The sequence below is a fragment of the Thamnophis elegans genome, chromosome 9 (genome assembly GCF_009769535.1).
Source record: "Thamnophis elegans isolate rThaEle1 chromosome 9, rThaEle1.pri, whole genome shotgun sequence".
In the NCBI taxonomy this organism is placed as follows: Eukaryota; Metazoa; Chordata; class Lepidosauria; order Squamata; family Colubridae; genus Thamnophis; species Thamnophis elegans.
The window spans coordinates 25,390,308-25,414,779 of NC_045549.1; the positions used below are offsets into that span (position 1 = coordinate 25,390,308).

General features: G+C 36.4%; 1 protein-coding gene across 2 annotated transcripts in view; it reads left to right on the top strand.

The window, feature by feature from the left end:
- Window positions 1-24,472, top strand: part of ENPEP (glutamyl aminopeptidase) — a 62,213-nt gene that overhangs the window by 4,139 nt on the left and 33,602 nt on the right. For both annotated transcript variants that reach the window (XM_032224414.1, XM_032224413.1), the window contains exons 2-8: window positions 5,114-5,255; window positions 8,634-8,765; window positions 13,436-13,556; window positions 17,933-18,087; window positions 19,914-20,027; window positions 20,894-21,028; window positions 23,772-23,837. In XM_032224414.1, the coding sequence (XP_032080305.1) occupies window positions 5,244-5,255; window positions 8,634-8,765; window positions 13,436-13,556; window positions 17,933-18,087; window positions 19,914-20,027; window positions 20,894-21,028; window positions 23,772-23,837 (735 nt within the window). In that variant the 5' untranslated portion in view covers window positions 5,114-5,243. The remainder of the gene's footprint in view (window positions 1-5,113; window positions 5,256-8,633; window positions 8,766-13,435; window positions 13,557-17,932; window positions 18,088-19,913; window positions 20,028-20,893; window positions 21,029-23,771; window positions 23,838-24,472) is intronic.

The following is a 24,472-nucleotide window of genomic DNA, read 5'->3' on the forward strand; positions in this document are numbered from 1 at the left end:
TCAGGTGCTATTGCTGCCGCCTCCTCCTCCTCCTCCAACAGCACCAACACATTTGCTGCCCAGCGCTGCGGCTGAGGTGAAGCCACCAAAGCTCCCGCTGGCGCCCCCGCAGCGTTGGGCGGAAATCTGGCAGTGCTGTTGGAGGAGGAGGAGGCGAACCAGCCTGCCACCGACAGCCACCGACAGCCCCGCCGCTCTTCCCGCCCCCTTCCAAGACCCACAGTCCAGCGGTCGCAGCAGAAGCAGCCCCGGGGCTCCGCTGGCGCTCCCCGCATTTTCTGGACGGGGTCTCACAGGAAGGAATCCCCTTTTGAAGAGCCGTGCTCTTCAAAACAAGTCTGGGGAGGTCCTTTGCAGGTGGCCAGTTGTAGCCGTCTGCAAAGGACTTCCCCAAGTTTGCTTTAAAGAAATCTCTGCGCGGCAGATAAAAACTGCTGCGCGGGGTTTTCTTGCCACGTGCACGGCCGCGCAGCCGCACACCTTAGAGGGAACAGTGTTTTTAACCTACTGTATTTTGTAAAAACGAGTCCCATGTTTAATTATATGGATGGACTTTGTCCGTACAAAGTCTTATAGGCACTCCATTCATAGATGACAAATACAATCAGGTCTTCCATCCATTGAATATATGGGGCCCTGAGTTTATCTTTCCAATGCCACAGTAGCAGCCTTTTGGATATAATAAGGGCACAGGCAATCCATTTAAACCCCATTTTCAACCCAACTATTACCTGGCTGGCAAATTCCATATACTAGGTATGTAGCTTAAGAGAATATTATTCTCTGAATATTTTTAGCTCTTGTTTCTCTGCTCAAGTTATTAATGCTTTGATAAATAGTCAGATTTCGAAATAGGCTTGCTTTTTGCTGCTCCAGAGGCAGTGGTGTGTTTCATAATTTTTTAGAACCTCTTCTGTAGGTGTGGCCTGCTTTGTGGGAGTGGCTTGCTGGCCATGTGACCGGGTGGGAGTGGCTTGCCAGCCATGTGACCGGGTGGGGTGGCTTGTCAATCATGTGACCGGGTGGGCATGGCCAACTTGTAAAATGTGGTGAAACTCACTTAACAACGCTCTTGCTTAGCAACCAAAATGTTGGCTCAGAAACTCTGGCATCTGAAGCACGCAAGTCTTAAAGCTGTCAAGTTACAAGACCCTTGCGCCCCTAACCCTTTAGAAAAAAAACCCCAGGGATGTTCAAACTTGACAGCTTTAAGACTTTAAGATTTAGATAAGACTCTTAGGGCCAGGTGATTGGTGAGCCAGCCAATCAGTGAGCGGCAGGCGAGGCAAGCGTGGTGTGGACGGGCAGGGGGAGGGAGCTGGAACCGGTTCTAAATGGCACGGTAGATTTGTGGAACCTCTTCTATAGAAGAGGTTAGAACTGGCAGGAACCCACCCCTGTCCAGAAGGCTCAGCTAGAATCGATGAGTGGAAATTGCAACATTAGGGAAATTTCAAGCAGGAGCTGTTAGATGATGGAAGAGAGCACTCTGGGGAGGACCTATTAAGCAAAAGCTGAACAGCCATATGTTAAGGATGCTGTGGTTGCAAGTTCCCTGCAGTGAACATAATTCTATCTTGCAGGCTTTCATAACAGGCTGCATTTATGGTAGAAGTTTACAGCATAGAGAGCATTGTTTCTGAAAATCTTACAAGCTATTGTTCAATTGGAAATTCATTTCATCACAGTGAATGTTCCTTGGAAAAGTACAATACATATTAAACCAAAGGTTTGGAATTCTTCCGTGCCTAGTCCAGCCTTTCCCAATCTCATGGTTTCCAGATGTATGACTACAACTCGCATCATCCAATGCTATTTGGATATATTGCCTGGAAGAGTGACAGTCTGAGTGAGTTTCATCCTTCATTCCCATGTTTAGTCAGAATTGTAAATAGGAAACTGGGGATTGATGAAGCAATGTTAGTACTGACATAGTATTAATCATTATTTGTATCTAAAACCTAGAACAAATAATTTTCCACAGACTGATTCAGATATACACAATATGTATTGTTTTGTTTGGCCATGTTTGTACTGAAATGCTTGTGGAGACTTTGAAATTAGAAATTTGTTTTCTTAATAAAATGAAATTTAATGAAGTATTCAGAAGAATAGGTCAGACTGAAAATTGTGTAAGTCATGTGGTGCCACAAGCTCTACAAAGACCCTGTTGTGGATTGTATTCTGATTTCTGAAATGCTGAAGCAAATGCCTTAAATTGTAGTCTTAATTATTATGTTTCTAAGGTAGTTAGTTAGCACTATCTGATTCCATCCATGAACTCTTTCAACTTCTATACGAACCATAAACCCCAGTCTGTATTTTGTGCAATGGACAGAGATTTGAAAATCAGAAGAAACTCTGAACTCTACGACTGCAAGAAGAAATTTAGAGTAAATGAAGATGTGAGGCAGGATTGTGAACACAGAATCTGTAAAGCAGAATGTTAACTAAAAAAAAAAAGCAAGATTGCTCTCATTATACACACGCAGGGTATGTGTGGCCAAGTCCCTCCTGCATGTGACAAATAATGGACTACATAGAGACTGTAAAGAGGGAACATCTGTTTTATGGTAATCTGCTAAATAGATGAAAAGGAGTTGAAAGGCAAGCCTTATCCATTTGTTGATCTTAGTCTTCCTTTCAAAACCATTAAGGGATATGTACTCAGTAACAGCACCAGTAAAGAATCCTTTTCCCCTAACAAAGCTGTCATACACTTGACAGTTAAGTAATGTAAAAACGTGCTTTCACCACATTTTGGTATGTACTAATGGGTACTTTGGAACATAATTCTAATTTTGTCTACATCAGCCTTCTCTAACCTAGCACCCATCAAATTTATTGAGGCTACAGCTTTCATTATCTTCTTGCTGGGAATTCTAGGAGTTGTAGGGTAAGGAAAGCCTGGACAATATTATTTGGGCGGGATGGTTTAGAACTGTAGGTTTTCCCCAAACCAACTAAGACAAACTACTTACCTATTTAAATGTAGCTACGCTGTTTCCCTGAAAATAAGACCTTCCAGGATAATAAGCCCAATCAAGCTTTTGAGTGCATGCACTAAAATAAGCCCTCCCCCCAGAATAAGCTCTTCCTGAAAGTATTGCAACACAGCAACGCTCGCCACCTCCTGCATCTCAAAAATAATAAGACCTCCCTGAAAATATGGCCAAGTGGTATTTTGGGGGTCAAAAGAAAATAAGACCCTGTCTTATTTTTGAGGAAACACGTTACTTGGGACTTGAAAAGAATGTACAGCCTGATATATTTCTTCCATATTCAAAATGTCTATTTGTCTTCAGTATTGTGTGTGATTTAATTCATATGTACACATGGCAAGGAATAAATTGAAAAGTATGATTGATGTGATGGCTTGTGACAGAAGGAATCAGTAACAAAGACATAGAAGTTATTTGAAACAGAATGAAAACAATGGCATTATAGAGAGCCTGAAAAGTGTGTGGAATTGTACTAATAGGAAGCCTGAAAAAGAATGATTTTTGGAATGATGAAGTGAAAGAGGCTGTGGATGATGAAAAATTTCATATAGCAATAGCACTTAGACTTATATACCACTTCATAGTGCTTTATATCCCTCTCAAAATAGTTTAAGAGAATGATTGCTGACTAAAAAAATAAGAATGAGAAAAAGATAGGTTTGGAAAGCAAGACCTTTCCAATATCTACAGCATTATTCTGATCTTGGAAATGGCATAGCATTTTATGGGCTGTCTCTGCTATGGTTATTTACTCCAAATGTAGTTTCTAATTCATTTTCTAACAGGTCATCATTGTTGGGACAATAGTGATAGAGCTAGAGGTCAAAATGGTGCCTGAATTTCAATATACATTTTTGTATTTTATCAGTAAATGATGAAAATCCTAGCTACATGTTCTAATCAAAGTTTTAAGTCCAGTTTTTAAACTTTAAAGAATTTAAAGAACTGAAGGATCAAGTCAGGGACCCTGACAAGTTGTTTCTTAATAAAAACTTATACAGCTTCAGAGAAATTATAGTCTATTATTTTTCTTCTTCTTTATTATTTTTTCTGTATTTGTTAGGATCTTCCTTACTTTTATACAGTTGACAGTATTTCTAAATATGTGGTTGAAAAATTAACCAACACTTTGAATTAATTTAAGAGACAAATCTGGTTGCATGTTCTCATCAATCAATTGCTACAATTGGAAATTGTGCACAATATACACAATGCTTTTAATAAACCATAATTCATCTCTTTGTGAAAATGTTTAATATTAATTTTGGAAACAGTTTTAGTAGCAGTTTACCTTGGTAACTTAAATTATCTACACATAAATTAATATAAGAAACATCATTATACCGACTTGTTTCAGTAGGTTTCTGGGTGAACTTCTGCAGCCCAATATTCCAGGTTATTCAAGAATGCTGTTAGATTGTATTTCTTGAGCAATAGACAAAGTTAGACAGGATACTCAAATTGATGAATGATATTATTATGAAATACTAGTTCCTGGCTGTTTTGACAAGTTGCTAAAACTTATTCTAAATACACACAAACACACACAAACATTGAAGGCACTTGAAAGCCCTTAGCAACCTGGTTTTTGATTGCAATCTTGTTTGTTATATGTATTGATCAATCAATCTGTCTCTCCAACCATCCATCCATTCTCCAACTATTAGAACCAATACGTGTTGAAAGTTTAGCAATATTACTTTTATAGAATTAATTCTTTGTCTAATTTGGACATGGGACATAGGTATCTGATATCCATTTTTTATTCAGATGAAATAAGTAAGCATTAGAGCCAAGGTGGCGCAGTGGTTAAATGCAGCACTGCAGGCTACTTCAGCTGACTACAGTTCTGCAGTTCAGTTGTTCAATTCTCACCGGCTCAGGGTTGACTCAGCCTTCCATCCTTCCGAGGTGGGTAAAATGAGGACCCGGATTGTTGTTGGGGGCAATATGCTGACTCTGTAAACTGCTTAGAGAGGGCTGAAAGCCCTATGAAGCGGTATATAAGTCTAACTGCTATTGCTATTGCTATTGTCCCCATTCTTCTAGTAAATTATTCCAAATATCCACGAGTAATGATTTAATACAATCATTTTCATTCTTTTCCAAAGATACATAGCAGCAACAGATCATGAGCCAACTGATGCACGAAAATCATTTCCTTGCTTTGATGAACCTAACAAAAAAGCAACATATACAATATCTATTACTCATGAACGTGACTATGAAGCCCTATCAAATATGCCAGTGGAGGTATGTATATAGACTGTTTCTTGTTTATATCTATCTGTCTGTCTGTCTGTCTGTCTGCCTGCCTGCCTGCCTGCCTGCCTGCCTGCCTGCCTGTCTACCTACCTACCTACCTACCTACCTACCTACCTACCTACCTACCCATCCATCTCCTGTCTGCCTGTTAATATATACTGCAACTTGGATCAATGAGTTAGCATACCCTTGCCCAATCTGGCACATATATGTGTATGTATGCACTTTTCCCAAGGAACTAATCAGACTATGTGCATATCAGTGGTGGTTTGCAGGCAGTATGCCCCGGTACGGGTGTACCGGAGCCTGTCCGAAACACTGGATACCATTCCGGTACAGTGCTCTGGAGGGCCCACCCGCTCGCCTGAGCTCCTTACCAGTCTTTTAAATCTTTGGCACTTCTGCGCACGTGCACGCTGCACTTGACAATGTGGACGCTGCCTGGCCCGTTCCAACCCTACCGGTTGGAATGGGATCCGGAACCCACCACTGGTGCATACCTGCTGTTTGCATGGGGGTGTGGGTATGTGTGTGGTTCTAATCATAAGTGCTGTGTCTCTGTGAGTGCATTTATGCTTTTCTTCTGTTGTATTTCTGTATTTATGTATCAGGGGTGGGTTGCTGCTGGGGTCACTCCCAGTTCGCTGTGCGTGCATGCACAATTGCCTATAAATTGTTCTGCACATGTGGAGAATGCTAAAAAAGGACTAAAACACATGCCGGCAACAGCATCGGTGACTGGGGAACTGATTCAGGGGTGTGGCCAGCTAGCCGTCTCTACCGGTTCGGCAACCCAGTTGCAATTTCCACTACCTATTCACCCAAACCAACATGAACCAGTAGCAACCCATCTCTGTTATGTATATACATTTAACAATAAGAAGTAGACTGTATATTATACATTTTTACTATGCTTCATGAGACCTGGGTATTTTAGAGGGGAAGAGTTGGCAGCATTCTGAACCATTGCCCGCTTGCCTTTCCCAGAGACATTTTGGAAGAAATTTTATCCAAAACATTTTTTTTCTCTGGATTCCCTAGTCCAATGTTTCTCAAACTTGGGGAATTCTGGATGTTGAAGTCCATACATCTTAAAGGTGGCCAGCTTGAGAATTGCTGCTCTAGCTATTTTGGATCCAATGGCCACTTTCAAACTTGATATTTCTTTTCTTGGCTTTTCCCACAGCCAAATTTGACCCCTCTGTGTACCGTTTTTGAAGAATTGTCCCACTGGTGGAGACAGTTCTGATCCATAAAAAGAATGACACAATATCTTTTTCATATTAGTACAATTTTCTTTGAATAACCCAAAGTCTGGAAATGCCATAGTGTAAAAGGATAGGATCCAATAGACAACTGTGTGTGATTATATGTAGTTTCAATTATATTGTTTCAGTTATGCTTATGTGTACAGATTATGTGTTGCATTGTGGCCAATTCACACTTGCTATATAACTTCCAGATTTCCCCTTCTGAATATCGATAAGTAACAAGGGGTATTTCTGGTATAATCTTCTATGAATAGTGAACTGATGAAGAGTATTTTTTCCTCTTTCTCACACACAAACACTCCTATTCAATATCATCAAAAGTGTATAATAGGGGCTGATTTTAATGCCTTGAATGTATTTACCTGGAAATAAGGGCATTTGAGCTCAGTGGGATCTGCTTATCAGCAGACATCCTTAAGTAATTGTAGTTGGGTTCCATATCCTATTTCTAGAAAAAAAGTTTGCATATAGAACTTTTTTGGGGGGGAAAAATAGAAATGAAGTTACTTTGAAGACTTGATTAAATTTCTGGTAAGCTGGACATTTCCCAACCACTTTTGGAAATTGCTTATTAATCATCTCAAACGATTAGAGATCTTTGAAATGGTAAGTTTTAAAAGTCTTCATCAGGTGAGGTTATCTGCAATTCTGAACAAAAGAAAGATAAGACATAAAGCTTGTAAAGAGTTAAGTTTAAATTTTGAAATAAACAGCAAAACGCTAAGTGAGATTTTGATCTAAAAGCGTTGCAAGAGGATTAAGAGTTAATATATTTTTAATATTTATTTTTCATATAAGATTTTAGAATTAACTTTAAAAAATAAACAACTTGCCGTGGGAAACAGTTTTGTTTTGGCTATCCTGGCTATTACAAGTCATAACACAAGATAAGTGATGACATCAGAAACTAGATCCTAGGGAGTACTTAAGATTTAAGCAGGATAAAAAAAATGCAAGCCTGTTCATGATGTTAGTTGATGATAGAGCTTATAATATGACACAAAATGTTATAATGTTGGAAATATTAATGGGGATCAAGACAGGAATTAGTAATTATAATATTGATACTGTTAGTCTGCTTTTGAGGATAGACTATGCCTAATAGACATAATGAAGGAACGGGAGAAGTGGAACCTCAAATGATAAGCCAAGATAATGTTTTGGATAGGATACTTTACTGGATATGCAAAAGAAAGAGGTTGAAGGTTTTACTGGATTTACAAAAGAGGTTGTTAAAACCTTGACGAAACCCATGTGGCAGAATAAAGACAAGTAAAATTCTACACGAATATTTGATTGAATTAAAGTTTCCCTCTGTTGAAGCAAACTGTTTATAGTAAAGGAAAGGATATACAGTTGGGTTAATGATCAAGGTTAAAATAAGATTCTCTCTCTCTCCCTCTGTCTGTCTGTCTGTCTGTCTGTCTGTCTATCTATCTATCTGTCTTTCTCTCTCTCTGTCTCTGTCTCTCTGTCTCTCTTGCTCGGTTCTGGGAATCATTTATGACCCTTTTATTGACCATATGATTGAAAACTTTATGTTTTGTGAATGTGCTTGTAGGTAAGAAATGAGATACATGATGAAGAGATATCTGTTTAACCGTATAGTGATTGAAGAGTTATTAAATTTGTTTGTACTTGTGATGAAGATTGTAAGTCATTTCTTTCTTTTTTCTTTTTTTTCACACTTTTTATTCTTACCTTCTATTCTTTTTCTTTTTCTCAAAGTTTAGCATGCATTGGTTTCAACTATTGTAATTAAATTCCTTAATAAAAATTATATTTAGAAGAAAAAATGTATTGCAAGATAGTAAGAGCAATCAAGTACGAAAATTCTGCTCAGCAATATTCCAGCAACAAAGAAGAGATAATTTTGGCTCACCTTAAATCCAGAGGACAACAAGATGACAACAAAGAGCTACAGAAAACTGAATTAGATGCAGTTCATATAGTCCAAGAACATTAACAATGAAAAATATTGAGTTTCTGGATTTCATTCTGTACATAAAAGAATCATAACAGGCAATTGTTTCTTTTACAGAAATGCTTCATCTGTAAGCATTTCGCTTATTTTTTCCATATTTTTATTCCCCAGAAAACAGTTCCAATAGATGACAAATGGACTAAGACAATATTCAGGAAATCTGTGAAAATGAGTACTTACTTGGTGGCCTGGGCTGTGCACCAGTTTAAATACGAAGAAAGAAAATCATCTCGTGGAATTCCAGTAAGTTCTACGTTGGTTATTTTTGCAATCTTTCTCAAGGATGAATGAAAAGCAAACTATAGCTTTTACCAAAAGTCATATCGTAAGTAATTTTCCCGTGGTTGGGTTTCTCTGTCTGCAAAAAGAGACCATATCATTTTCTGCTCCATTGTGCTATTTCACAAAGTTCTCTTATATCATGTTCTAAAGATTTAGTAAAGATGTTTATAATTTTGAAGCCTGCTTGACTTTCTTCTAATTATGTAATTATGCTACATTCTGAGAAGATACTTGAAACTATACTTTTATCTAAGATCTGAATGAAACCATGTATTCAGAGTAAGTGTGAAATAAAACCTCAGCTAAATAGAATACATTGTGCAGAATGTCCTAATACTCATCCACCAGCCTTGAGAAGCCACTCCCCTCGGTGAACCACCAAACTACACGACAACCTACCAGATATGTGTGGTGGTTTGACGTAGCAGATGGCAGCATTTAGCCAAGTTTTGCTGATCAGCACCCCCACACCCTCACCCCCATACCCCATTTTTACCAAGCAGACTCTGCCCTGCTTATTTGGATGGAGAAAGCAATAAGAAAGTCAAGGCTGGGTTGTAAAATTGAGAAATATTTTAGACGAAGGCAAACCATTCTTATATTGACAATAAATATACACACAAATATTGAGCTCTACTCTATTTATTTTAAATGCTTTGCATCTTTTCCAAGGGGAACCATTCCAAGTCCTCATTTTAAGTTTTGTATGACTGAGGTCCAGATATTTTCATGACCCCTATCTTGAGAAACCTGCTTAATACAATACAATAATACAATAGCAGAGTTGGAAGGGAACTTGGAGGTCTTCTAGTCCAACCCCCTTCCTATGCAGGAAACCCTATACCATTTCAGACAAACGCCTATCCAACATCTTCTTAAAGACTTCCAGTGTTGGGGCATTCACAACTTCTGGAGGCAAGCTGTTCCACTGATTAATTGTTCTAACTATCAGGAAATTTCTCCTCAGTTCTAAGTTGCTTCTCTCCTTGATTAGTTTTCACCCATTGCTTCTTGTTCTACCCTCAGGTGCCTTGGAGAATAGTTTGACTCCCTCTTCTTTGTGGCAACCTCTGAAATATTGGAACACTGCTACCATGTCTCTCCTAGTCCTTCTTTTCATTAAACTAGACATACCCAGTTCTTGCAACCATTCCTCATATGTTTTAGTCTCCAGTCCCCTAACCATCTTTGTTGCTGTTCTCTGCACTCTTTCTAGAGTCTCCACATCTTTTCTACATTGTGGCAACAAAACTGAATGCAGTATTCCAAGTGTGGCCTTACCAAGGCATTATAAAGTGGTATTAACACTTCACGTGATTCTTCTCCCTAATTGCACTTACTCCTGCAGCTTTCCAGAAAGGAACTGCAGTGGAACTCTTTGATGGGGTCTTGAAGTTATTGTTTGCCTCCATGTAGATTAAGCTTGATTACAATAATAAGGTTATTGTTACTGATGTTTTATTATCCTATTAATATTGTGGCTAGGTTTTCTTTAGAATAGAATATAGAATATTCTTTATCAGCCAAGTGTGATTGGACACAAAAGGAGTTTGTCTCCAGTGCATAAGCTCTTAGTGTACATATAAACAACAAAGTGGTAAATCAAAATTATCATGAATAATAAGATACAAACAACAAAGTGACAAATCATAAGATACCAATAGGAGAAGGTAATTCAGCCATAATAGCTGCTGGGGAATTCTGGGAGCTGAAGTCCACACACCATCAACTTGCCAAGGTTGAGAAACACTGATATAGACTGATAGGAACTTTTACATTGGATATTTTTTACTTTTGGTTTTATTTATTGTGTTGTAGGCTACCACAAATTAGTATGACTTGGTAGCATACTATTTGCTATTTCTAGCATAATTTGTCAAGCCTATGATAGGCTAACATCTGAATGAAAAATTACCATATTTTTCAGAGTATAAGATGCACCAAGATTTTGAAGAGGCAAATTAAAAAAAATTTTTTTGCACTCTTCAGATCTCCCAAAAATGGCCCATTTTTCACAAAATGGGCCCTTTTTGTCAAAAAAAGGGCATGCATAGCCTTTAGGAGGCTTCTAGAGTGCTCCTGGAGGCTGGGGGGGGGGGGAATTGAGCAAAAAATGGCCATTTGTTTGCTCATTTCTGTGCTCCCCAGCCCCCGGGAGCACTCTGAAAGCCTCCTAAAGGCTCTGCATGGCCATTTTGGTGAAGGGAGCAGGGTTTCAGGAGTCAAAAAATGCTTTATTCAGTGTATAAGATGCACCCAGATTTTCAGGCTCTTTTTTGAGGGAAAAAGGTGCATTTTATACTCCAAAAAATACGGTAAATAATAACTTCCCTTTCAAATCAAATTTGATTCCATACGACCTCATGCTATTGCTTAAAACCTTGATATCTCCTAATAGATATGTGTATAAGTGATGCATAATGGTCATAGAAAAATTATAGAATAAGAGAGTTGGAAGAGACCTTGGAGCAGGAGACCCTATGCCATTTCAGACAAATGGCTGTCCAATCTCTTCTTTAAAAAAAAGCACCCACAACTTCTGGAGGCAAGCCATTCCACTGATTAATTGTTCTCACCATCAGAAAATGTCTCCCTAATACTAGGCAGGATTTCTCTTTAATAACCTTTCACCTGTTATTAATTCTCCTGCTTTCAGGTAGTTGGAGAATTGGTCAATGCCCTCTTCTCTGTGACCGCCCCTCAAGTATTGGATATCATGTCATCCCTAATATTTCTCTTTGCTAGTCTAGACATACCTAGTTCTTCCATACTCTTTTTCCTTTTCATGAGGCAGTTGAAAAATTGGCTGGAAATTTCAATGAAATAATAGGATAAACCAGTGGTGAAATTCATTTTTTTTACTACCGGTTCTGTGGACATGGCTTGGTGGGCGTGGCAAGGGAAGGATACTGCAAAGTTCCGCCCCCCCACTCCTGGGGGAAGGATATTGCAAAATCTATATTCCCACTCCTCTCTGGGGCCATCCAGAGGTGGTATTTGCCAGTTCTCTGAACTATTCAAAATTTCTGCTACCGGTTCTCCAGAACCTGTCAGAACCTGTTGAATTTTACCCCTGGGATAAACCCTTTAATATGTGACTCTGCTTTGGAAGTTCTTTCAATATTAAAATAGAGACTTACATATAGAATGAATCAGATGAGATGACCTTCACAATCCTGTGATTCTTTATTCAAGACTATAATGAACAAACATTTGCTACCTGAGGCTATGTTTTCAATTCAATTCAGATTCACAATTTCTGAAATCAAATAAGACAGAAACCCAGTTGTATTTTAACAGGATCCTATTCAAGTAAATTGCTCCAGTGCTTTGATATTGTATCTTACCAAATGTTGGCTTTTTTCTGTTAATGAAGATTACATTAACAAAAAAAAGGAGAAAGAATTATATTGTACCTGAAAGCATAAAAAGAACTTTCATAATATCCAAAACATTTTGGACTTTGCATGGAATGATATATTATCTATATGGTTATCTTGATATATTTTATGCTTGTACTAAATTCAAGATGCTGAGAACATAAGTTAATAAATAATTCACAGAGATAATCCTTTATGAAAGGATTGTTTTGTGTCTGTGTGTGTGTCTGTGTGTAGGACATTATTAATCAAGGATACTAACAATATCAATAAACCTGTCAAAATATGCAATTTTACTAATAAAATTGTTTGAAAAAAAATTATGACTTGTCCATAACTTAATACAAGTAATCCCTGGGTTATGAGCATTCCCTTAGCGAAGGTTCAAAGTTACATGATCAGCGCCCCCTAGTGTTTCCGAATGAGACCCGAAACTACAAATCTTGCAGCACCATGGCAGTTGTTCGCCCTTACAAACAACTACAAAGGGTCTGCAACATTCATCCGGCATGTTGCCGTCCGAAATGGAGCTTCTGAGTGGCTAATCCACCACTCAGAAGATCTGATTGGCCATTCAGAGGCCTCCTCTGGCCCGTTACAGGCCGAAGTGGAGCCTCTGGGGTGCTAGATAGAGCCAGTGGTTGGAGTCAAATAATTTAACAACCGGTTCTCAGTCCTAATGATTTCTTGCAACAACCAGTTCACCAAACTGCTCAGAAACTTAACAACCGGTTCTCCCAAAGTGGTGAGAACTGGCTGAATCCCACCACTGGATACGGCCCTCTGAGGCTCTGTTCAGCCTTCTACGGGCTTCCCCTGGCCTGTTCGTCACTCCGACGAATCCTCAGGTTACAAATAGAATGGGCAGGTTCCATTCCATTTGTAATTCAAAGAATACCTGTAACTCCACTTAATAGCAATAGCACTTAAGAGTTATACACTGCTTCATAGTGCTTTACAGCACACTCATAGTGCCTTATAGCACTCTCTAAGCAGTTTACAGAGCCAGCATATTGCCCCAAACAATCTGGGTCCTCATTTTACTGACCTCAGAAAGATGGAAGACTGAGTCAACCTTGAGCCAGTGGGAAATCAAACTGCTAAACTACTGACAGTCGGCAGTCAGCAAAAGTAGCCTGCAATACCACATTTCAAATGATATCAGGAAGGTTAGCTTTTAGAAGAAGTAACTGAATAAATATAGTATCAAGGTGGAATCTCTCTGATAATATCTTCTATATTGTTTTACAGCTTCGCATTTATGCCCAACCACTCCAGCTAAAAACAGCCAGCTATGCAGCAAATGTAACCAAAGTTGTATTTGATTACTTTGAAGACTATTTCAGAATGAACTATTCGCTTCCAAAACTGGGTAAATTTCTGTTTTTCATTTTTAATGAATGTTGAAATTTTGTTTTTAGTTTATATGTTCTCTGAAAATTGTATCTAAGATTAAGTTGAAATAATTGGCTTTTTGTTGTTCACAGTTGTGTTTTATAGGCATATAATTATTGGTCCACAGCAACAAGTATAATCTACTCAGATTGGCAACAGATTTCTCTTTTCAAGCAGTTTTAATCTTATTTCTCAACTAGGAGGAAAGTACATCAAGCTGAACAAAGTGCAAATAGTGGAAACAATTTTAAAACAGAATCTTTATCTCAGAATAGGCTCAAAGGACCACAGAACATATACACAAACCATATACATTACATTAAACTACATATTTGGCTTCCAAGCAATGTGTAGTCAATCGCTGTTGACTCTTCTGCCTTAACTTGGGTATTTTCTGGGTGTGGATCATACATATTGTATATCATTGCCATGTTTTGGAAAACAATTTAACATTGTAGTGCCAACAAGTAATTGAGAAAGATTAACATATCTCAATTGAATTGGATAGAATCCACTTTAAGCAAGTATTTTATGCATTTAGATACCTATTTTTATTTATAATTTTGTGACCACTCAATAAAGCACACTTTAGAAGTACTTTCAGTAAATAAAATGGTTACTGTGAGGATGAAATAAGTGTTATCAGATTCTGAGTTAACTGTGATAGATATAAGTATAAAGGAAGTAGAAATTTATATTAGCTACCAGTCAGTGGTGGGTTCCTACTGGTTCAGACTGGTTCGGCTGAACCGGTACTAGCTTGGTGGCCTGGGTTGCTGGAATTGGCAGTGACCCAGGCCTGCAATGCCCCTGAACCAGTTCTCCCGGTGGTGCCATAGGAGCCACCATCTTGTTTTTTGCTTCTGCACATGCGCAGAATAGTTTTAGCTATACTGTGCATGCATGCGTCACTGAACAAACCAGCAGTAGTCTCTGCTGGAACCCACCACTGCTACCAGTCAAGAAACCCATGTTGAAAAAAATAAAGAAAGAAGATATGGGGATTTTTGAATCCAAAATTCTTGCATGAAGCTTCTCCATCTGAGAAACAAATTGACTTCTAAGCTGGTGGCAATATTGTAGACTCTCCTCCAAGGATTGTTCCTTTTTTTAATTTAAAGTTTTTATTTTTTAAACAAACATAGACAAACAAGACATGTAACATAAAAAACATCTTCCATTGCGTACAGTGTGTTGATTGGTTACAAGGTTTTTGTGCATCCTTTCCATAGTCATCACTTAAACTTTATATAAAGTCACATATTGTCAATCAAATATATTTATATACATTATTATTATAGTACTTCATTTGTTTGACTATTACTATCATTTTAAATGAGGTGTTCTAAATATGGGTTCATTTATATTATAAAATTTCATTACATCATCTTCAATATATCCAATAATAAAATATTTTTGTATCCTATTCTAAATCATTCTATTATTTTGGTGTTGGTAACATTCTCTAGTAATTTTCAATTTCATTTTTTTTAATCTAACCACTGATAAAATAAATCCCATATCCTATAAAAAAATTTATCTTCTTGTTCTCTAATCCTTTTTACATCCTTTTTATGTGAAGTATACTAAATTTAAAGTAAATTTATATTTTGGCATTTCATGACATCATCCTGAAATCATCCAATGGTAATACATCTTTATATTCTGTTCTATATAGGATTGTTTATCTTTTATAACAAAACTTTTCAACATCATCTCCATAGTCCTCACTTACAGTTTATATAAAATTTCGTATTATCAATCTAGTGTATATAAATGCATTATTATCATTGTTAATCATTTATTTGACTATAACTATTATTACTTTGTCTTATACATAATACTCAAAATTTAACTAAGTTTAGCTTAATTTTTATTGTGACATTTCATTTCATCATCCTGTATCCTTCCAGTAGAAGTGCAGTCCAATATCTCTTGCCATTTGTAAAATCTGCATTCTAATTGTTTTCTTAATATGTCCGATGTGGACTTCTCTTGGTAGCTTGTTGTTCATTGCATATCTTGTAAAGACTCAAAACCCTCCATCTGTTCCTTCCATCAGCTTGCCTTTGGTTATCACTGGTGCTTCAGCCAAAATTACTCTCATTGTTTCTGCCAGATTTTCTCTCTTTTCTTCTTCCATGTTTTGAAGTCTGAGATAGAGTTCCAGTTTGTCGATCTTTCCTTTCAATATTCCACATGTATCATTTCCCTCCACTCTCAGTTTGCTGTCAATGTCAACAATTTTCTTATCATTTTGTTCATGTTTTTCTGCAATTTTTTGAATATCCTCAAATTTCATCATCGTTTTGTAAATATTCTCAACTCTTCCCTCCATTCTTTCTGTTCTTTGTTCTATAATCTCAAGTCCCTTTCCAATATTCTCTGTACTTTTTGAATTTCTAGCATAATTATTTTCAATATTAATTCCTTTAATATTAATTTTATCCTGGAATAAAATTAGAGAAAAACATTACATGAAAATACTGACATGGCTTTCCACTATGGAAGCCATGACACATCCCAATACACTAGATCTATCGAAATTGGTTAGATATAGTGAAATTTTAGACAGCCAAGGGAATTTGAAAACAAATCCAGAATTAAAGGAGCAAAATATAAATATAGATTGGTGGCCATATCTCCAATTGAGATACAAAAAAGATGTAAAAGAATATGGAATATACACAGAATTACAACTAATAGATAAAATTTTAATTGGCCCAGAAAATAAATTCATAATAAAAATTTACAAATATTTATTAGAAATAACATTAGAAGAAGAAAAAGTTAAAGGTTGCATGATAGCGTGGGCCAAAAACTTTAGCTACAACATAGATCTAGTGGATTGTGAAAGAATTTGGAGCACAAATTATAAACTAACACGATCAGCAGCACTTAAAAAAAATATGTACAAAATGTTTTATCATTGGCATTTACCACCAACAAGATTGGCTAAAATGTACCCAAACGTGAAGCCAACCTGCTGGAAGCGTAAAAAAGTACAAGGGATTTTTTTATCACATATGGTGGACCTGCCTGGAAACACAAAAATATTGGACAAAAATTTGGAAATGGGTGCAAGAAATTACAGGAGAACAGATAAAATACAAACTCAAAATCTTTTTGCTGGGAATAATCAAAGGGAAATATACAAAGAAAATTAAGTACATATTAACACATTTGCTAACTACAGCTAGAATAGCATTTGCCCAATGCTGGAAACAAAATAATACCTCCTCAGACGAATTAGTGATTAAAAAAACTTTGGATTGTGCAGAGATGGACAAATTAACACTGAAATTAAAAGATAAAGAAGAGTCGGAATATTATGAAATTTGGAACAATTGGTACAAATGGCTGCAAAACAAAAATAAAATTAATTAAGTCAAAAAAACAATATATATAAATATATATAGAACTGTGTATAAAGGTGTGTAAACATAGAAGCGAAATATCATATATATGTACAAGTATATGACATAACAATGTTGATATAATGACTGTAAGGTATTGTAGAAGGGGAAAAAAATCTGCTAATGATAGAAAAAAAATCCATGCAGACAAATCTCTCTTTTTTAAAGATTCACATATAAAGATAATATGTTTCTAAAAGTTGTATCTAAAAAGCAACAGTTTTGATAATTTTTGAAGTTTTGCAGATTTAGAGAAAATTAAATATAAAAGTTGTTGTATATTAGGGAGAGCTATGAATGAAGATTTGTAATGGTAACTGGGAAATTACCCTAATAATGCAGAGAGAAAATGAATTAATTTTATACTGAACCTTATCATTGTCCTTATCATCATCATTATATATAAATTGTTACAATAATTATCTTCTTTTATTGCCTCTTAGTTTCTCATGCTCTCTCTATTCCTGTTGAACCCATTCTACTTAAAATTCATTCAGTGGCTAAGAAAATGGACAGACTGGGGGACACATTCATGGTGCCATACTTGATATATCAGTTGCAATCTTTCAATTATGTTTTCACTCTTAAATCTATAGGTTTCCTTGAATGATATGGAGGGTTGTGTCTAAGTTCACTTTGTAGAAAGATAAAATGGAATTCATAGGTATTATCCTGTCATACCCAACTGTGAGTTTCTGTATTGGAAGCACAGAAGCAGGCATTGTCAGATTGTTGAGAGGCAGATGTGCTGTGAAGCAGGCCTGTCAAACTGGTGGCCCACGGGCCGGATGCGTCACGTGCAGACCACACCCACCCCACATCCGCAAAGGCAAAAAACATTGTGATAAGTCACGATACATCATGTGACGTGATCAAGTTTGACACTAGAGGGAAATGAAAGAGTTTGAATGCTAAACATGTCTCTTGTTCCATTTAGACAAAATAGCAATTCCAGATTTTGGCACGGGGGCCATGGAAAACTGGGGGCTGATCACTTACAGAGAAACTAATCTCCTTTACGATTCACAAGAATCTGCTGCTTCAAACAAGCAAAGAGTGGCAGCTGTGGTTGCCCATGAACTTGTCCATCAGGTATAGTTTGTTTATTTATTTATTTATTAAATGTATATGCCACCCCTCTCACTATGCAAAGCGCCTCTGGAGATTTACTGAATATTGTTGTCAACATGAAACTAAAGTACATTATTATATTTAAGGAAATTATAATGTGCTTAACCTACAAATCATTTTTGACAGGAATTTTATCTGTTTCCTTCTGAGTTATAAAATAATTAGGTTAATTTGATGTTTCGGATACATATTTCACAAACAGGTTTTACCTCATCCTTTATCAATATTTTATTTTTAGATGGGGTTTACTGTTGGCAGCTGCTATAGCATAAAGCTGTAGCTATTCTTCAGTCTCTGTATTATTCAGCATATATAAATCATGTTAAATTGTAAGTGTCGTGCTATTTATAAGGACTCTTTTCTCTTGGCCTCTCTTCTCACAAAGGAAGGGAAAAGAAAAATGTGTGAAAAAATGACACTGATTTCAAAATCTCAACTTAGCAGCAGAATTTCTTCATCAAGATTGGTTGAAAGACAATGGCTTCCCAACAATATTTACAATACAAGCACTCATTAAAATTGCATCAAAATTAAAGTAAATTCTTATGTTTAACATATTCCATTTTCAGATAAATGTGCTCTGAGAGATCTCATCAGACTTTTAAAGCAGTGTTTTTCAACCACTGTGCCGCGGCACACTAGTGTGCCGTGACATAGTGTAAAGTGTGCCGTGGGAGAATTTACATAGTGTAAAGTGTGCCGTGGGAGAATTATATAGTCAATATAGGCACAGAGTTAAATTTTTTTAACATTTTCTAATGGTGGTGTGCCTCGTGATTTTTTTCATGAAAAAAGTGTGCCTTTGCACAAAAAAGGTTGAAGGATAACATTTATGATCCAGTAACAAACATTGTGTTTTCAAAATTACAGTCTCTTTTAATACTGAAATATTTCTATCCACCTTTTGACAAAAGGCTTTCAAAGTAGGATATTTCAGCTAAGGGTTTTATTATCATTTTTAAATGGAAATGCATTTCAAAAGAGTGAATTGAGATGTCATTGAATCACTGAGAAGGAATCGTTTCCCAAACTGTTCAACCTGATGATATCTTGAGTAGTTCCCTTGCTTTGAGTTCTGACTGTGTTTTTTCAAATAAACCATTATTATAAATAGAGCTGTCAAGTTTCACTTGGTAATATGTATCTTCAATATATACCTGTATATACAAGTATTATTGTATTATTGTAAGATTAGAGAATTATGATTAATGTAACCAATATTGTAAACCTTGATTGTAATACCTATATAATATATATACTACAAATATATTGAAAATGGAAACGAAAAAACCTAGGGCTGCTTATAGTTATATTTATTTAAACAAGATGTTCACAAAGATGGAAGACGAATATGTTGATTCCCATATGATAAATATTTATGCAAAGTCAATCAATATTTAACAAAACTAGCTGGAATCAGGCAAACATAAAGCTTCAATAATAAAGCACCATAATTATAGCTGCTCAACATATGGGCAAGTTACAACAGTTTAGATTAGTATTTGACAAGAGAAAGAGGACATTTTCATTTCAAATGATAGAGTTTTGCCACCCAAAATGTCCAGTTCTCAGTTATTATATCTAAATGCAAAACGGAAACTCTTGGGGGGTGGGGGACTGGATTTTTTGAGCTGCGGTTTGTGTTGCCTTTGTGTTATTTTCCAGCAAAATGAGAAAATCTCTTGCACAATATGTAAATAGCTCATTTATGAATGATAAATTTCTCTTCTAATTCATTTTCTTTTGTAATGCTGTTTGCTTATTTTTATTTTTTTTACTTATTACAGTGGTTTGGAAATATTGTGACCATGGATTGGTGGGATGACTTATGGCTCAATGAAGGATTTGCCAGTTTCTTTGAATTTATGGGTGTAAATGCTACAGAAGCAAATTGGCAAATGGTAAGAATTTCTCATCTTGGTATAATTATAAAATATGAACAAAGGAACCCCTGCTAAACATTAAGTATGGCTGCTCAACAGGCGATAGCTATTAGCTGACCTTATTTGAGTTATTTGAGTTCAAAAGCAAGACAACATAAGGTTTGGTTAGTGATTGAGAAATATTCAGGATCTCAGGGCTGTAGGCTAAATGAAACATCCTGGGGAAAAATACTGTTGAATTGCTGCCAAATAAATGTTTTTTTTTTTAAAAAAAAAACAGGAATTCAGCTTCACTCAATGTATTTTTATTTTTAGTGGGATAGCTTTAATTAAGTTACTTAGCTCTGACATATGAAATTTATAACTGAGGTATCCAACTTTGGCAATGTTAAGGCTTGTGGACTTCAACTTCCAGAATTCCCTGGCCAGCCTTTCTAGCTGGTGAATTCTGGGAGTTGAAGTCTGCAAGACTTAAAATGGCTAAGGTTGAATGCCCCTTATTTAGAAGCTTCAATCTATAAATTTTCCTCCTTGAGTTATCAAACTTGATGGTAGAAAACATCTTGACCAAATATTAGCTATTTTATAATATGTAATGATGATACATATGATAGATATATTTATATAATCTTTAGGTAAAATTCTAGAGAATCAAGAAAGTCTTTTTGACTATTTCTTTGCTCTTTTTGACTATTTCTTTGCTCTCTATGCTGATAATTAGCTATCAATCCAAAACGCCTTTTATCCCATGATAGGTGAGATTGACATGTGGCATGATTTTAGTTATGCTCATTGTTTATCATGCATTAGCCTGCTTTTAGCTAATTAAGTAAATCATTTTGGGGAATAATAACTTTTCCCATCAACTCTTTTTTTCTCCACAGCTGGACCAAATTTTAATTGATGACCTACTCCCAGTGCTGAAGGATGATTCTTTGGTTTCATCTCATCCTATTACCGTGAATGTGTCTTCTCCTGATGAAATAACTTCTGTGTTTGATGGCATATCCTATAGCAAAGTAAGAGCTTAAGTTTCCCCACATAACTGGGACAAAAGAAGATAAACATATTTAGTGTTTGAGCTGATTTTTTTTTTGATCTTGGGGGAAAAAAAACATGAGATGAATGTTGTGGGATATGTATATTTTACACTTCTGTTATATGTGTACAGTATATCTGCACTTTATGGTGTTACAGTTCAGAGGCAGGAAAGAACTTGGTTTCCTTGAATAGCAGAGAACAGAATACAGCAAGTAGTCCACAACTTGCAACCCAGCCAATTGGGACCAAAATTTCTGGATGCCAAGGCCCAAATTTTGATCACATGACCATGTGGATACCGTGACAATTGTAAATTCAAGTACTCACTTGAATTGTAACTCACTTTTTTCAGCACCATTGCAACTATATAGAGAGTGTTTGGGTCGATAATTAGATAACCGTGATACACTACACTGTAATTTTCACCACTTAGTGGTTTGCAAGAGTACAGCTGCCCAAGTCAATATAAATTATATGAAGTGATGACACACAGGAAATGGCAAAGGTTAGGTAAATTAATCATTATCTTTGTCCTGGTAATGACTTGTGGATATTGTTCCTACCTGTTGATATTTTTTATAGTGTACTCTCTGGGTCTCTCTATAGCAGGTCTGTCAAACTCGTGGCCCGGACGTGTCACACGCTGGCCACACCCATGCATCCGGTTTAGCAAAGGGGAAAAAGTCATGATATGTCACATAACGATGCTGTAACAATGCGAGTTTGACACCCCTGCTCTACATTGTATTGATAATGAATGATACTTAGATGAAAATGGCCTTGCCTTTTTGCATAGCCATGTGTTCCGATCACTGCTGGCTTCTATAATTCAGGGAAAGTGGCTATTTAAATGGATGTTCAGTTTTATAGTCAGCCTCTTGAATGTGTATTTAGGACGTTCATAGTCAAGGTATGAAAAGAAAAGAAAGAAATGGTCTGAAATTTACAACTGATAATGGGATTCTCAGGTATGAAATGTATGTGATACAACCTTCACTTTTGCTTGCACAGGGGTACTGTTGTGGTCCAAATCATATAAGATTTACTCATGACCAGGCATGAATCACCAAGTATGTTTGCTGGACCAAGGCTGAAATCACATGTCTGGATTGAATTGTGGAAAACAAAGTTTGCTTGCAATCTGTTTATAAATGAGGAAGATGTCTTATATCAAATTAGAGTGTTACTCTACTTCTGTCAATGTTGTCTAGGTTGATTATGAACAGATCTCCAGACTCTCCAACTTAGCAATGCCAGTGATTGAACTTGGAACCATCAGTATGCAAAGCATATATTTGCTACTGAACTCTGACACTTTTCTCACGGGATTGCTTCAAGTTGGAATGGGAATGGGGAAACAAAGCCACTGACCATAAGAAATATGTACGTCGGCACAAGTGACATGAATGGGCATGCCAAATGGAGCTGGCTCATATTTATCAGATGATATCTTCATTTGGTGCTAATAAATCTTCAATTTTCCAGATGTTTTTTTCCTGTTTCTGTTTTCTGCACCTTTCTGTCCCTCTTGTTCTTTAGAACAGAACAGAACAGAACAGAATTGAATTGAATTCTTTATTGGCCAAGTGTGATTGGAAACACAAGGAATTCATCTTTGGCGCATATACTCTCAGTATACATAAAGAAAAATAAAATAGAATACATTCATCAAGAATCATAAGATGCAACACTTAGTGATAATTATAGGCTACTAATAAGGAACCAAATTATGCAAGGAAATACATAAAACAATTTAAATTTTAAAGATACAAGCAACATGGTTATAGTCATAAGTGGAAAGAGATAGGTATTAGGAAAGAAGTAGGAGTGTTTAGTTAGAAAGAGATAGGAGTGTCTAGTTTCTTTTTGTGGTGCCTGTGCTTATTAAATGGTTGTGAGGTATCAAGAAGGATACTTCTGTTATTTTCTGTTCCTTCTGTGATCCTGAAGTTCCCTTGGCTATCTCCATTTCCCAAACTTCTAAAGTTCCATAGAAGTATGTTCCTCACCTTATCTGAGGTTTAATTGAAACGTTGAAAGTCAGGGAACTTGTGTTTGGCTTGAAAGGTTATTGTACCAATGAAAGACAAGTCATTAATCTGTCCACAGACATATGCTCACTTGGTTATAATAATTCTGTCCATCAGTGAGATTTGTATTAAAGTGTTATCCTTCGAACTGAAGTCCAAGTTGACGTGATCTTCATCACAGTATTAATATGCACAAGTGTGGGAAATGTTTCTGAACAACGCTATGTGTGTATGTGCTGCCTTTTACCAGCATTTATATAGTGAAGTCTGGAAACTAGAAACTTCAACAGACCAGAATTTTTAGATATGTTGGTTTTTATCAATATTCCCCAAAATGTTTTTAAAAAAAATCAATATGAAGCCACAAAAATCCAACAAGGGCTTGAGTTCAGTAATTTGGGACTGAATAGTTTTATATGATATCTGCTTATGTAAAGATAAGATTTCAACAAATGGGTAGGCATTGTTTATTAGTTTTGCTAATTCTTGGTTATAAGGAGTTTACTACAATATAAAGAATAACTCATACTATGCTTGTATTTCTGGATTGCACAGAAATAGGGAGAGTATACATTATCATTGTGTCTTATTAAGGCAAGCTGGAACAGTTTGTTTACTTTTTGAATACCATGAATACAAATTGGTATATGAAATACTATTTATCAATATTATCAAATCTCTGTCTATCTAGGGAGCATCAATTCTCAGAATGCTTGAAGATTGGATCTCACCAGAAAACTTCAGAGCTGGATGTCAGGTATACTTTCTGATGAAATTAAACTCCAAATGATTAATCATTTGAGCTGTATATATTTTTCTGGGAAAAAAATATTGGATTTTAGTTGTGAATTAATAGACTTTGAGGAGTGTGTGTGAATTAGGGGTTAGGACAATCTTCTCTAACCTAGTGCCTTTCACTTGAGTTTGGTTTAAAGGACCCTGAATTCTTTTTTTAAATGCTGATTTTATTTACAATGTCCTCCCTCCTTCCATTAACGTCGCCACAATTCCTGAAGAGGTGATAAGAGGAACTTCCCCCTGAACCCAATTTTGCTCAGAATTAAATTAGTTAAAAATGTTTTCCCTGTGCCCCCAGAAGTGTCAAGAAAAATGATACCACCGTGTTCTTTTGCTAGCTGATCCAAAATCATATGGTATGCTTTTTTCTGATCTTGACTTAGAAGTGGCTTCTTGTCCATGATATCTGCACTAAGCTGTTTGACATTGTAGTTCTTTTCTCATATATAATCTGTGTGAAGTACATCTTGTCGGTTTTGTAGTGGTGCTGGCAGGCCGAGTTGCAGTAATGTTTTATTGATTATGGCCATACATTTGTCCTCAATAATAATGAAAGCCTTGTTGAAAATGTTGGGACCAAACATAATTTCTAAT